General features: G+C 37.7%; 1 protein-coding gene across 10 annotated transcripts in view; it reads right to left on the reverse strand.

The window, feature by feature from the left end:
* The window catches only part of LRP1B (LDL receptor related protein 1B), a 672,101-nt gene that overhangs the window by 236,669 nt on the left and 421,606 nt on the right, over positions 1–13,826 (reverse strand). For all 10 annotated transcript variants that reach the window (XR_004358017.1, XM_032693191.1, XM_032693192.1 and 7 more), the window contains 4 exons: positions 11,470–11,641; positions 9,271–9,414; positions 7,566–7,802; positions 137–317 (listed from right to left, as the gene is read on the reverse strand). Coding sequence is in view for 9 of the 10 variants with exons in the window: in XM_032693191.1 (XP_032549082.1) it covers positions 137–317; positions 7,566–7,802; positions 9,271–9,414; positions 11,470–11,641 (734 nt within the window). In the remaining variant the exon portion in view is untranslated. The remainder of the gene's footprint in view (positions 1–136; positions 318–7,565; positions 7,803–9,270; positions 9,415–11,469; positions 11,642–13,826) is intronic.

Here is a 13,826-nt window from a genome sequence, read left to right on the forward strand (position 1 = left end):
CAGGAATTACAGATATTATAGAGTCCTGGAGAGGTCCAGATTATGACACCACTCTACAAACCTCATCCTAAGCAAATTCACTTCTGTATTTATACTATAAAGACAATCATTAAACAAAAAGCAGTTTGCTTCATACCCATTGACAGGATCAACAACAATTCCTCTAGGGTGGGACATGTCTCCCTCCAACAAAGTTTTTCTACTCTGAGCAGCTTTTTCTAGTCTGGCGACAGCAATTGTTTTCCTGTGGCCATCATTTGTCCAATAAAGATTATTTCCAATCCAGTCCACTGCTATGCCTTCTACATTATCAAGATCTGTTGAGAAAGAGAAGACAGCAGTAAGAGATTAATATTATTTATGTTCTAACGTTATTCATTAATATAAACAATGGACATGATACAGTCCACACAGGTAAATTAGATTATTGCTTTGAATCTGAATCACATCTGATGTGTCTGTCAATATTAGTCTCTGCTAAAGGTACTCCACAAAAAAGACTAGTCATACAACTTGTGTATTAAACTGTAAGTCTTCATATGTTAACCACAGGTAGCCCTGGGAAAATCACTATTTAATAAAATCCTACTTAATTTTAACCTTAAATAGAATTAACACTCAAATCAAGCACAGCTTCCAGGATCAGCTCTAGTACTCTAAATTACCTTGCTTTTACCTAAATCACAAGTTTCATTCTTATTTAAAAAAAAAAAACAGGCAAAATGGGCATTCAATGAGCATTTGTTCCATTGTCTCTTGACCGTACACAACACCACAGCCCGAGTTGCTCCCCACAGCTTCGTGCATGAGCAAACTGCTCCCAGGCTGAGCGATACACGAGTAAAGAGCAAGTGGATGTACTGATGGGCTCAGGAGTTTGACAGTGGCAGGGCTCCATCCACAACAAAAATGAGTTAACAGCACTCCTTGTAGACCCGTGGAGGTTCCCCCATTTGAGAAGTAGTAAAACAGTGCCCCGAGGAACAAGATTTCTCTCAGACTTACCCAAGGCTTTGCCGCTTCCCACGTTATCCCAAATTCCTTAACTGACAGCATAGGGTCTCTAAAAAGTTTTCCAGCTCTATTCTGTCATGCCTTTTGCCTTTTCTTTCAGGAAGATCTCAAAGTCCAGGTGTGTGGGGTGAGATATGGAGAATTTTAGTCATTCTCTCCTGTCCTTGGCAGTGCTGTGAAGGCTGAGGCACAGCCCAGCTTTAGGCAGCACCTCTGCCAGGCAGCTGATCCCTAACCAGCCCTCTGGACACTGCACAAGGCTGTTGCAGTAAAAATAACTGATAACAACTTGAAGTGTCCAAAACCAGCTCCTTCTGGTGTGGTCACTCCCCTTCCACAGGTTGATCCTGCCGTTTTCCAGGAACTATCAGAGGCACAGTGACACTGGGGGGAGTGACAGAGCTCAAGCACCACACCAGTGACACCACATGTCCCAGCCCCTCTCTCTAACCTGTACACAAGCTCCAACAACCCAGCACAGGCTGGGGACACTCATTTAACTATTATCATCTGGGTTAAACAGGATAATGGGGTAACAGCCAACAGCTGTGGCTGAAGGGCTGCCCCCAAGCCTGAGAGCTCACAGCACCCAACTGGTGCCTCCCTTTGTGGTGATAAAAAAGGAGGTCAGTAGGACTGAAAAGGTAAAAAAACTCCACCAACCAACCACACACTAAAACTCCTACTCCCTACTACGCTGTTTCTCAACAATGCACACTGTATTACTTTTTTGTCATCCTCAGATGCACAATCCTACAGCACAATTTCAGTGACAGGAATCATCAAGACTTAAAAAAAAAAAAGAATGTAAACTGCTTTCTCTGTTCATGTCTACACCAGTAAGGACATCTAGATGCAAACTTTCATCAGACTGGTTCTTTCTCACGGGTGCTGGTGTCGCTTTCTGATCAACACTATAATCTTTTTGAAAGATTTCTCAGAACAAATGTGCTGCGGAGAGATTTTCTTCCCAATGCACATAAAAAATCATTATATTACTACTTTTCAGGAAATTTTTATATGACCAAATCACTGATCCTACTTGAACCTCATTTACACCAGATGCACCTGTGAAAATTTGTTAAACTGAACACACCTGTTAACAATCTGAGCTGAGCTGCCAGACATATAATTTAGCTGTCAGCTTTCCAGACAAGAACTTCATATAACGTCCTAGAGTGCTAGTTTGGGACATTTCAAGTTTTTATCAGTTATTTTTACTGTAGAAGCATTATGCTGTCACCCTCAGCTTTCTCCACCAAAATTCTTCCCCACAATGCAGTCAGTAAGTACTAACAGAAAGGTCTTGCTAACATTAGCAACTTCAGCACACCTACAAATTTTCCTTTGTGAGATCTCAGATGTATTTTCCTCGAGACAAACTCCTCACCCAGAATATTTTTTAGACCCCAAACACCTTTACTGACCATGTCTCCAATAAACTATCTCATTCCTTACAATAAATTGGTAAAATTATTTCTGATGCACTGGAATGCAAAGCTCTTTGACCAAGTCATAGTCTACTTAGTATAGCACAGAAAACCTTTGGCTTACTACAGCCCACAGATAACCTATGGTATGTCAGCAACACACTAAGATAAAATATGACAGTTTTACTCATACAATGAAATATTGTGCTTTTTATGCACTTGGATGCATTAACAGCGTCTATAAAAGGTGCTGTTTCAATCTCAATAGCACTGCAACATGATAAATTACTTTGGTGTTTTTGTTGAACAATGTTTTTTAGTGATTGTAATACCATCATATTATAGCCCCTCTTAGGTTAGGAGAGCTGTAATGTTTTCAAATACCTTGTCATTGCAAAACTTTTCATTTTTTATTTTTATAACAATTTCCCTTTAAAAAGAAGCGAAACGCATTTCAGCGTAATGTTGAAGTCTATTAAAATTATGATATAACTCGCACTGTATACTAAAATTTAAAAATAACAAGCATAACCCTTATTGAGAGAGATAAAAATAACCATTATGAAGAGAGATAATTCAGACAGCATGCTTTCAATTTTTTAAGACAGAAAACTAAAGAAGCTGAGGGCTACTGGAATTCATAGGGTGATAGCCGTGTCATATTTTTAAAATTGCCTTTTTCCCTCAGTGGTACACTCTGTCTGGGCACATGGCAGTGAAAAACAGCAGAGATGAATAAAGACAAATATGAAGATTATATATATATATATTTTGTACATTAAATGAAGGAAATTCTTGACAACAACATAGAAAATAACTAAAAAATCAGTTTAGTTGTACTGAAAAGTCAACAAGGCCTAGAATAGTTCAGGATTCTTTCGAGCTTTAATGATGTCTGTAACTCCAAATGTGCAATCATCCTACTCCAGGCATATTGCTTATGTTAAATTAAACATCATGGAGATGTATGTATATATGTATATTTATAAAACTGTGATGTATTTTACAATTGCTAGGTTTTGTTTGCTGCTTTCTTTACTTTACTCCAAAGTACAATCTACCACCTGCAGGATTTTAATTGTAATTGGACCTCCCTTTCTTTATATCAAATTAACCTGAAATCATTGTGAAAGTCCAAAAAATATTACAGATATTTGGTACCCAGCAAAGTTATCAACTAAACCTTGTTCACTTAAGAAACTGTTTTACTAAATTTAGTAAATCAGTCGTGGGTGTAGAGATGACAGTACATCCTGTGAGACACAATGTAAGAAAGTTATGGGGGAAAAAAGGAGAGGTTTTCAAAACGTGTTTTAACATTATTATCCATATTTCTGATACACCTAAACATCACTGTACTTTTGAGGAACTATTTTAGCTTGTGATCTAAGGAGCTTGAGGGAAGCAACAGTGTCAAAATGCACCCTGCAGGATATGAAACAACAGTATGATGACATAATCTAACCCAGCAACCACCCAGTCTGACAAGAATCACCCCAAGTTCAGAACAGCCGAGGGTCAGTCCGTGTCCGAGATCAGTGCCAGCAGCTCAGCCACGTTTCCCAGGCTGATGGACACTGCCAGTTTTATTTTCAGTCTCTCAGTGTCTTTGCTACATTCTTTTGAAAAGAAAATGTCAGAGCCAGCTGGAACTTTCTGGGAGTGGAGAGTGGCCTTTGGTCTTGGAGTGAACAAGTATGTTGAGAAAAGTGCAAAACAGGAAAGGGAAAAGAACAGAGTGTTTCACCAAGGACCTGGAGCCCAAGGCTCATGGAGAAAATCTGAGCAGACCAGGCAGCAGAGACAAACCTCAGCTGTGAAAGAGGGGTCTCAGCAGGTTTTTTCCAACTCAAGAAAACACCAACATGACTAAAATCAAACTTGAGGACAAGGAGTTCAAAACTCATTTTATTTTTATTCTGTCTCACCCTGTCATTTTGGGCTAAATACAGTTTTTATACTAATAAGATCAGCTTTTTAATGCAAGTGTTTTGCTTTCTTTCCTTCTTTGGGAGACAAAACAGTACAAACATGGACTCCACTGATATCAACAGCAAAACTAAGTTTAGATTAGAATGTTAGATACCTCCTAAAATTTACAAGCCTATTGCTCCAAACCTATTCAGTTTCACACAGTAGCTACTGCATTTGAGCTACCACGCCTTCTGTGGGATTTATGGAGCATATGTGTTTCTAAACTAAATACAATCCAAGTCAAAAAAACTCACGTTAACTAGATTCTAAATATATCAGGAAGTTTAAAAATAAAGGAGATTTTTACAGCACAATCTTATAGAGGTAAATTTCATTATTTTTGTGAAGCTGTTGTTTAAAGTTCACTTTTATTTCACTATCTAAAAGCTTTAAATGCATTCCTTACTTTTTAGATGGGTTTCACAACAAGTAGTAAACAGGAACAAAACAATGGCCATTGTGGTTAAACAAAATTGATTTGACTACAGTAAACCAGTGAAGCCCTTTCAACATAAAAAGAATGAGAGAGTAAAATACCATTGTGATCATTCTCCACTTGCTAATTGAAAAGTTAACATTTGTAATTCTGGAAATACTACCAGAATTTCACTATCAACAGTAGTATGTGGGCTACAAATACGCTGAATATAGGTACAAGATTTTTAAAAACTCATAGTTCTAGCAGCAACAATTTGCCACACTGCTTTTAAATGTGAAACACATTATAAGCACAGCATGTAATTTGGTATAGAATAGCTCAGCTCATCAATGTCAGTTAGATCATGTACCTTAATAGTGCCTAAAATACTAGATAAACATAAAAACTGAGGAAAAAATAATTCTGCTCTATACCAACCAGCTAAACAGCATCCAAAGATCTCTACAGGCTTACTTTGGCCTTGTTTAAGCAACAGGCACCCCCTGACCATCTTTATTAGCATTTACAGTAAATAACATGTGAAGGCTCACACCAACCCCAAAAAAACCAAAGGGGGACAAAGACAAGTAGAAAACCCAAGATTTTGTATTTATGTTACATCAACTAAACAATATTTAGATCCCTTTAAAAATGTCTGGTTTGTTCCCTTTTTTAATGTGAAAAACTGATTTTATATGCAAGTTTGAAAGCTTAATTACAACCATTTCTGTTGCTGGTGGAAGTACACGGCTCTGGTAGTTGTGCTGCCAACTCTGGCCTAGGCTGTGCTTTGGGCTGTCAAACAGTTATCAATACTACCCAGCAGTTTGTTTTCCAAAGTGAAGAATATGAAATCACAGCTGAAACTATATGGGAAATCAAATTCCAGCAGTGTTAGGTGCTCAGTGATCGCAATTCCCAGTCAACAGGTGGTAGGATCAGGCTCTTGTGTAGGCAAACTGTAATTATCTGAGTTACAGTGTTGTTTGAGTGAGCGTATCTGTTCTTGAAAAACCTGATAGCCACAAAAAATGAGAACTTCTACTCTGAGAAGTGGCACCTACCACAGGTAGAAGACCTTAGCAACATGCTGTTCAGAGCAACTATTAAACCACCTCCTGACACACCTGATTTTCTGTAGTAACCTTCCACCAAGGAATGATTTAATCTGTCCCTGCTGAGTTCTTCAGACTTGACAAGAATAAAAGCTGAGGTGTTACAGCTGGAGGCCATATTAATTTTTTAAGTCATGAAAAATAAAGTAACAAATGTTCCTTAAACATACTTTAAAGTTATGAAACTACACCAAGTTCAAACTAACAATGTAAGCTCCTGGGGCAGGAGGGGGGGGGAGGAGGGAATGACAGTGACATTTTTTCAGCCTTTGCAAATAGCACCACCAATAATATATCATCAGAAAATCCATAACTGTTTTGGTATGGCATTAGTGATTTTGCTATGTTCTGTGTATGTTCCTTGCTGCTATTCCAATGTTTAAATTTACATATTGCCTGCTCCTTCCTCTACTCCACATTTGAATTACTTTGTTGTAAAGTGAAATATGTGTTCAGTAAGAGAAAGTGAGCAGTGGAAGTTCTGTGATGTACATTATCCATTCCCATACTCGCAGTGAAATGAAGAATTACCAAACTGACAGCTGAGTATTCCTTATTTACCCAGACAGCTGCCTTTTATTAAGCAATCACGTATGCAGGGTAAAGAGCCTGTCACTGTTCCTTGCAACTGCTGCTGAAGGATCTTTGTGAAGACTCCGAGGAGAGACCTTACACCAAAAGAGCACCATATCACTGCACAGGGCAGATAACTTCTGGGAGACTGATGGATTAACACACGGGTTAAGAATGACAGGGAATGAAAAATCCCTGTGCTAAAACAATGGTCTTTTAGTTACTCTCCCTGTCTTGAGCTTCAATATACAAGCAAAGATATTAAGGTCTCTGAAGGCTAAGATGAATATTCATACAGTTTATTTTCTTGAGGACCAGAAAATAATTACTTTAGATTTCAGCTGAGGCAGTTGCTACCTTCTGCTGAAGCAGTCCTTCAGAAAAAGGTCCATAAAGGAAGGAGAAGTACAGATTGACAAACTGGAGGTTTTACCACTGCAACAGCACTTAGTACGACAAGATATGATTCCAGACCAGTGTAGTGGGAGAGGTGGAAACTGGAGAACTGCCAGTGTTTTCTCTCATTGCTATAATAAATGGTATAAATATCTTAATTAAGGTTCTATAAGATATTTAGGTGTTCCTGTCGCTTCCACATATACAATAGAAAATGCATCAGGAAAGTCAATGTTTTTTCTTCCCTAGTGACTTTTCAAGAACTATGGACTGTCTCACTCTGCCAAATTACTTGAATAAGCTCCAGAATCAACACTGTGATACAGGTTGGAGTGAAGAAGTCTTATAAAGTCCACAAGGATGTGGCATGGCTCAATAAATATCTATCTATGACACAGGAATTACTCACTGGTGGGTACAAGCTTAACTGGACAAAGTAAGAATTCACGGCAGAGTGACTTCATCAAACTTCACATTTCTGCCCACAGGAAGCTGTAAAAAGAGTATCTCCAACTCTGCTCAAGGCCTACTTTGGGTCTGTTTTCCATGGGAGATTTAAATAAAACTTTAAATTATCTGTAAACATCAGTTCAGCTTCTCCTGAGTGGGAATCTCTGAATGTCACTATCACTTAGCATTGCCTACCATCTTTGAGGATCGTTTCTCGCTCCGTGCCATCAATTTTCTGTCGTCCAATTAGGAAACTGGTGGTATCAGCAAAGTAAATGTAATTGGTTTCGGCGTGGAAGTCCAGAGCACGAGGATTGACCAAGTTCTCTATAGGAATCATGTACTCATCAGATACTTTGGTATTCAGGTCCATTCCCCGGATTATTCCTGGGCGTCCCTTCCCATAAAAAAGAAACAATTCATTCTTTGGTCCTGCAAAAGAAAGATTACAAACATAAACAACTGATGCTGCCTAATCTTCTTTACAGTGCATAAAGTCCCTGTTTAATTAACTGGCACAATTAGTGGGGAGCAGGAACATTATTCGATACTAAAAATTAAACTTTCATATATTCTGGAGGTATCTAAACTCAAAAAATCCAGATAATTACATTACCTTATTTAAAATACAAATTACTTCAGTGAGCTGCTTACATCTATTTTTTTTTTTTTGTGTAAAAGTTTGCACTGAAAAACAGTGCTAGATCACAGAATAACTCTGCATCTGCTGTGAAGTGGACATATATAGCTCCGTAGACATTTAATTTTACAATTAATTAGGATTTATCAGGGTAATGTAGACCATGACTGAAAAATCGTTAAATCCAACAATACAACTCCAGCAAATACAAAATACCATTTTTTTCACCTGAAGTTTTTAAACAACACCACCACTAAATAACACAAAAAACCAAACAACACAAAAGATTACAGTAAATTTCTTTCAAATTGAAAGGAATACAATAAACCAACACAGATTGTTCTTCCATACTGAGACACAAAACATGGATACCAATATTTCCTATTTCTCAGGAGATTGCTTACAATTTAATGAATTAAGTTAATTACAAAAACTGAAGCCTAGTAAAGTTACTTTCTTTCTTTAAATATACTTATAAATATCCTTAGAGGCTTAATGCTACCAATATACCTCTTAAAATTCTCTGCTTTCTCTCAGGTTTGTTTTTCTGGTTTTTGTTTGTTTTGGTTTTTTTTTTTATGAAATTGCTAATGAAAACTGTATCAGGTTTGACTGAGGGCAAGTATATCCATCTACCAGCATCCATTAGAGTACCTAACTGCATGCATGTCTTTCACCTGAACTAAATCAATACCATTTGATTGAGAAATGAGATAAAAACCAGTCGTTCCCCAAAATTTTCAGTGCCCTCCTATTGGCTGTAGGTGACCAAGAGGTTGTGTATATGTAATGTTAGGTATAATCACAGTTGCACAAATCAGATTTGCTTTTCAAAGGATTATGTGAAAAACCTTGCTTGACTTATTGACATGAACAGTTTGCTTCTGCCTTACCAGTTGATTGCACGGGTGGAAATTGGATGTGACAAACTATTTAACAGCATTCCAGTACCTGTGAGCTGTGAAAATGGATGACATATAAATAAAGACTAAGATTAATTTAAAACTTGTGATAATTTTTAGTGTTCTTTCAGCAGCATCCCGGGTTTAATCTGTCACTTCTGTGAACTAAGCCAAATCAAATCATTTTAAGGGAATGAAAGGAGTATGTGAACAAAGTGTCAGGTACATGTTGAAAATAAATTTTACCCCAAAGTAGCCCATGTGATTTCTGTTGTTATTGATAAGCACGCTAAGGAACACCCAGAACTACACCCTGGAATATTCACGGCTGGCAGACTCTTTGATTTAAATAACATACTTTTGCATGACCTGCCATCACTCCCCAGGATGAAGCCAGTCCTGCAGCGACAAGTCCGTGCTTTGTAGCTGCTGCTGAGCAGACAGATGTGTGAACATCCCCCCGGCATTCCATATGGGTCCACTTCACATGCGTGGCTTTTGACTATGGTAAGGGAAAAACAGCATTATTCACATCCATTTAAAGCAAGATAATTATATGCATCAGCACGTAGAAAGTTTAGAAAGAAAGAGAAAGGGAATTTGTGTCACAATACATCTTTCCCCAGAATATAACTACAAAGGAAGGTGTTTTTTTAAGATGGTACCCAAGTCAGACAAGTATTCCCCAGGGCCATCTCGTGGCTATCTAACCAGACCCAATGTTGTGTGTTATCACCCCTCCCTGAATAAGCTACTGCACAGCATTTTCTGGGCAGGGCTTCCCTGGGGGAGCTGACATTTCTCCCCTTTTTTATGTGTTGCTTTGCTTCATTTGGTTGGTTAGGGTTTTTTGAGGACAGAATGCACCCCATGCCAACACAGTTTGCTATTCACTCAGTTCCATTAAACAGCACTTTTCTGGGGCAATTACCTGGCCAAAACTCAAGAACAGAACAAGCCTTGTAGTGTTTCCCCATATATACAGAATCATAGAATTGCTTGGGTTGGAAGGGACCTTAAACACCATCTCATTCCAACCCCCTGTCAAGGGCAGGGACATGTTTCACTAGGTCAGGTTGCTCAGAGCCCCATCCAATCCGGCCTTGAACACTTCTAGGGATGAGGTGCAGATGTGCACACTTGGGACACAAATCCAGCTGAAGAAGCCAAATAATTGCTTTCTCTTGATTTCATATTTTCAAATGCACGGTTCTAAATTAGCAGACTAATATATCAAAATTAATTTTAAAAACTCTTTAAGGCAAATCTGACAAGAAATCAAAATCTACCTTGCTATCCTACTAAGCTGGCCTAAAACAGGCCAAGACTATTTTATCTCAATTTTTTTTTTCTGTTCTTTCTCCTTTCCCTCAAGCTTTTGAATTGTTTTTTTAAAAGAAGCAATCGAGTGATTTAAGGTCGATATGGTTAAAGGTAGACAGAAACTCCACCAAGCTGAGCCAGCCTTTACAGCGAATCTTGACAAGCAACAAACATGTCCATTCAAAACAAAAGAAGTAGCAGAGTGAACAAAGGGCAAGAGGAGCCGAGTAATCACAGGATGTAATAAAAGATTACACTGCGCTCGCATCTCTCCTCTACTCAACCTCTCTGACTCCCTCAGGAGCACAAGAGATGGGCCTACAGCAAGGAAAGAGTCTTTGCAGCCTCCTTCAGACACTGACATCTGCAAATCAATGCCCTCAGCAACAGGGTGAAAATTAGTTCACCCACTCTAAAGCAATTTAGAGTTTGTTCCCACTTCAAAAACTTCTCTAAAAGCAGTCATTCTGTTTAGTAACATTGATGTTGAGCACCAGAATTGATGTGTTGGCTTTTCTGTCTAAGCAGCCATGGCAACGATTTATTGCTATCAGTCACATCAAAAAAATTCTCATAAAGCATTGCTGTAAACAGCTTGGATCTTGCTATCTCTGCACAAAGTTCCCCCAAATCACACTGCTGTTTTGCTTGCAGAACAGAGCCATGATTACAGTCATACAGGACTGTGGCCCTCAAAAATTCTGAGATTATAAAAAGGTTTTAATTCTAGATGAAACTGAAGATTTCTTTCACAGATGGAAAAGCTGATATTTATCCAAACCAAGGAAACCTTGACAGCATTTTCCTGGGCTGGATGTCAGGCAGTCTAATTGACCACATCTCCATGCTTTTTTGTCAACCCCAAAGACAGGAGCTCACTGGAGGTTTGTAGTCTGTCTGAAAAGGAGGCCCAGATTTACCAAGAATCTCTCAGATCTGAGACCCAAGTCTGTGGACAGCTTTGGATATCTAACAATTCTGAAGGTGTTCAATTCTTAAGGTGTTGTGAGTGTGGAGCCACACAACATGCAAACCATGGCAGTTCTCTGTGTTGAGAGACAGGTAAACTGGCAGCAAGTACATAAAAAACTGGGCAGATGAAGTAAGAGAGAGTTTTGCCACAATGACAAATTTTCACTCCATCTTTTAAAACATTTTTCTGGGAGAACTTCAACCACACAACCCCTTAATATCTGGTCTTATGTTGTTCTAGAAAGAGTAATTCTGAGCTTACCTGCAGTTTGAGTTCTTTTCTGGTACACACGGATCTCTTTAGCATTGTCAAGTCTAGCAAGAGCCTGAACATCACTGCCATTGTATCTGTTTATTCGTAAAATGCTGAGGTTATCTGAATTAACTGTATATAAATAGTTTTCAAATACTGCCAAACCACACAAATGCCTAATCTGGAAAAGAAAAAAAAAACAGTTTCGTTATTTTAGCTCAGTATTTTAGGCATATCTAAGATTTATAAACATCAAACATTACTGTGGATTGCACAGGATAAACTGTACAAAAGGTTTTCTGAATATGTCAGGAAATATTTGTAGATTATAAACACAAACTACACTACAAGTACAATTCACATTCATGTAGATTGAAGTTTATAATTAGAAAATCTTTGTACAAGAAAGGCAGAAATTTCAAATTATTTAGCAATCCCAAATAATTTACTCTTACAATTCCCCAGTTTCTGTCTTCTAAATTAAAAACTCCTGTATCTTTTAAGTTCAACAGTTTCTTTTAGTATTGACTAAGTTCATTAACTAACTAAGGTAAATTATCTACTATTAACTAGCATTAACTAATAAATATTATAAAGTTAGATATTTTTAAAACACAGTTTATAGGCGTAATTGATCCATTTTTGAAATTATAATCAAATCAAGGCAAATAATGCAAGATATACCTGCTGAATATTTTCTTAAGTGAATACATAAGAAATTAACAAATTCCCTCAGCTATTTTTCTGTTCCTTTTGTGTTGGTATCTTTGAATAAGCTTGTTCCTCAAAAAGTGAATTCTAAAATTGTATTTATCTGTGATGTGTCTGGGCACATTGATTAAAAATTAGCTAATATTAGTTAGGTAGACAATCACAGCTCAGACATGAGTTGTTCAATAATCTAGAGGTTGTGCTTGATTTATAGATTTAGAAAAAGTAAAATGTCTCACTGGCAATTTTGAAAGCTGAACAAATTAAAGAGAATTTGTTGGCAGATGTTCAGATATTCATAGGCTGAATATATTATTAATTAATAAATTGCTCACCATAAAGTATTCACTTAGCTCATTCACTCACAGAGATACATCACCAAAAAACAACTCAAACCCCCCCTCCCCATCGTGCACCAAGTATTTCAATCCATTCTAGAGATTACCACTCCAGTTGGTCAAATCTTGCCATTGTTTTCTGTCCTTACCCAGAAAAAGAAATAATAATTGAGATCAATGAAAGTGTTTGATTAAGATCCAACAGAAATTCAACCCAATTACAGTTAGATGGAAAACAGCCTTGAAAATAACGACACATCTGTACCAAATTGTAGAATTCTCCTCTGAATTATAATCCTTTCTTCCCTATTTCCATTTGTACTCAGTTTAAGTCTTTCTAATTTAACTCCCATGGGAGCTTCTATATATTAATACTATTAAAACTATGTGACTCTTCTTCCAATGCATTTTATAATGACCTAATTATTTGTATTTGATTTATGCATTTGTTGTTTTTTACATCTCAGGAAGCTTTCCAGATATCTCCAGCATGAGTAGAAATGCTGCTTGTTACAAAGAATCATCCTTTGAAAGCCACCCAGGCTATCATAGAAGCCAGTATCATTTGGAAAGCACATCTTTTGGTGTACAATTGCTTGTACTTGTGCAATAAACTTTATTCCCTGAAATTTCTTGCAAGTAGTTTTCTCGTCTGCTGTTTCCTTGGACTAATGAGGAGTAACTTGGAGAAAGAGTCATTCTAAATCATGTATAAGCAGCACAAAATCTCATCAAATCACCAATGTTTCATTGGAGTAGAAAGTCAACCCATACCTTTTGTGACAGCAGTGACCAACTGAGAGGCCAAGCTTTTTAACACCAGCCTTATTAAAAGACACAGATCTCATTCTCTTAGCTAGCTTAGCGGAGAAACAATCCCTCTGAACTTAATAAAGTGTCCTTATTTGAAAAAAAACCACCTGTTATTCCAGAACTGTCTAAGGACTGGGAGTAAGTTGGTAAAAAGTAAGAAAGTGTTTGGTGTTTAGTCAGGTGACCTAGACTGCTTTTTGTCTCATTTTCTGCCTATTTTTAGAGGACAGCTATTCTAATCAGTTGTCACTTGGCAAACAGTGATTACTTGGAAGCAAAGAATGACAGTAGAAAAGGCAAAGTGTTTATTCTGTTTGCATGTTTTTACATACCCTGATTAACCTCAGGAAGAAGCAGATGTAAACATGATGCCCACTCCAGCTCTGGGAGTCCAAGCAGGAACTAGAACAGTTTGGTCTTTGTTAATTTTCCCTGGATTTACATAAATCTCACAACTGCCAGGGAATTCTTCCTTTCTTTGCGACCTTGCTTGCTACCCCACTC

The sequence above is a fragment of the Chiroxiphia lanceolata genome, chromosome 7 (genome assembly GCF_009829145.1).
Source record: "Chiroxiphia lanceolata isolate bChiLan1 chromosome 7, bChiLan1.pri, whole genome shotgun sequence".
NCBI classification, from domain to species: Eukaryota; Metazoa; Chordata; class Aves; order Passeriformes; family Pipridae; genus Chiroxiphia; species Chiroxiphia lanceolata.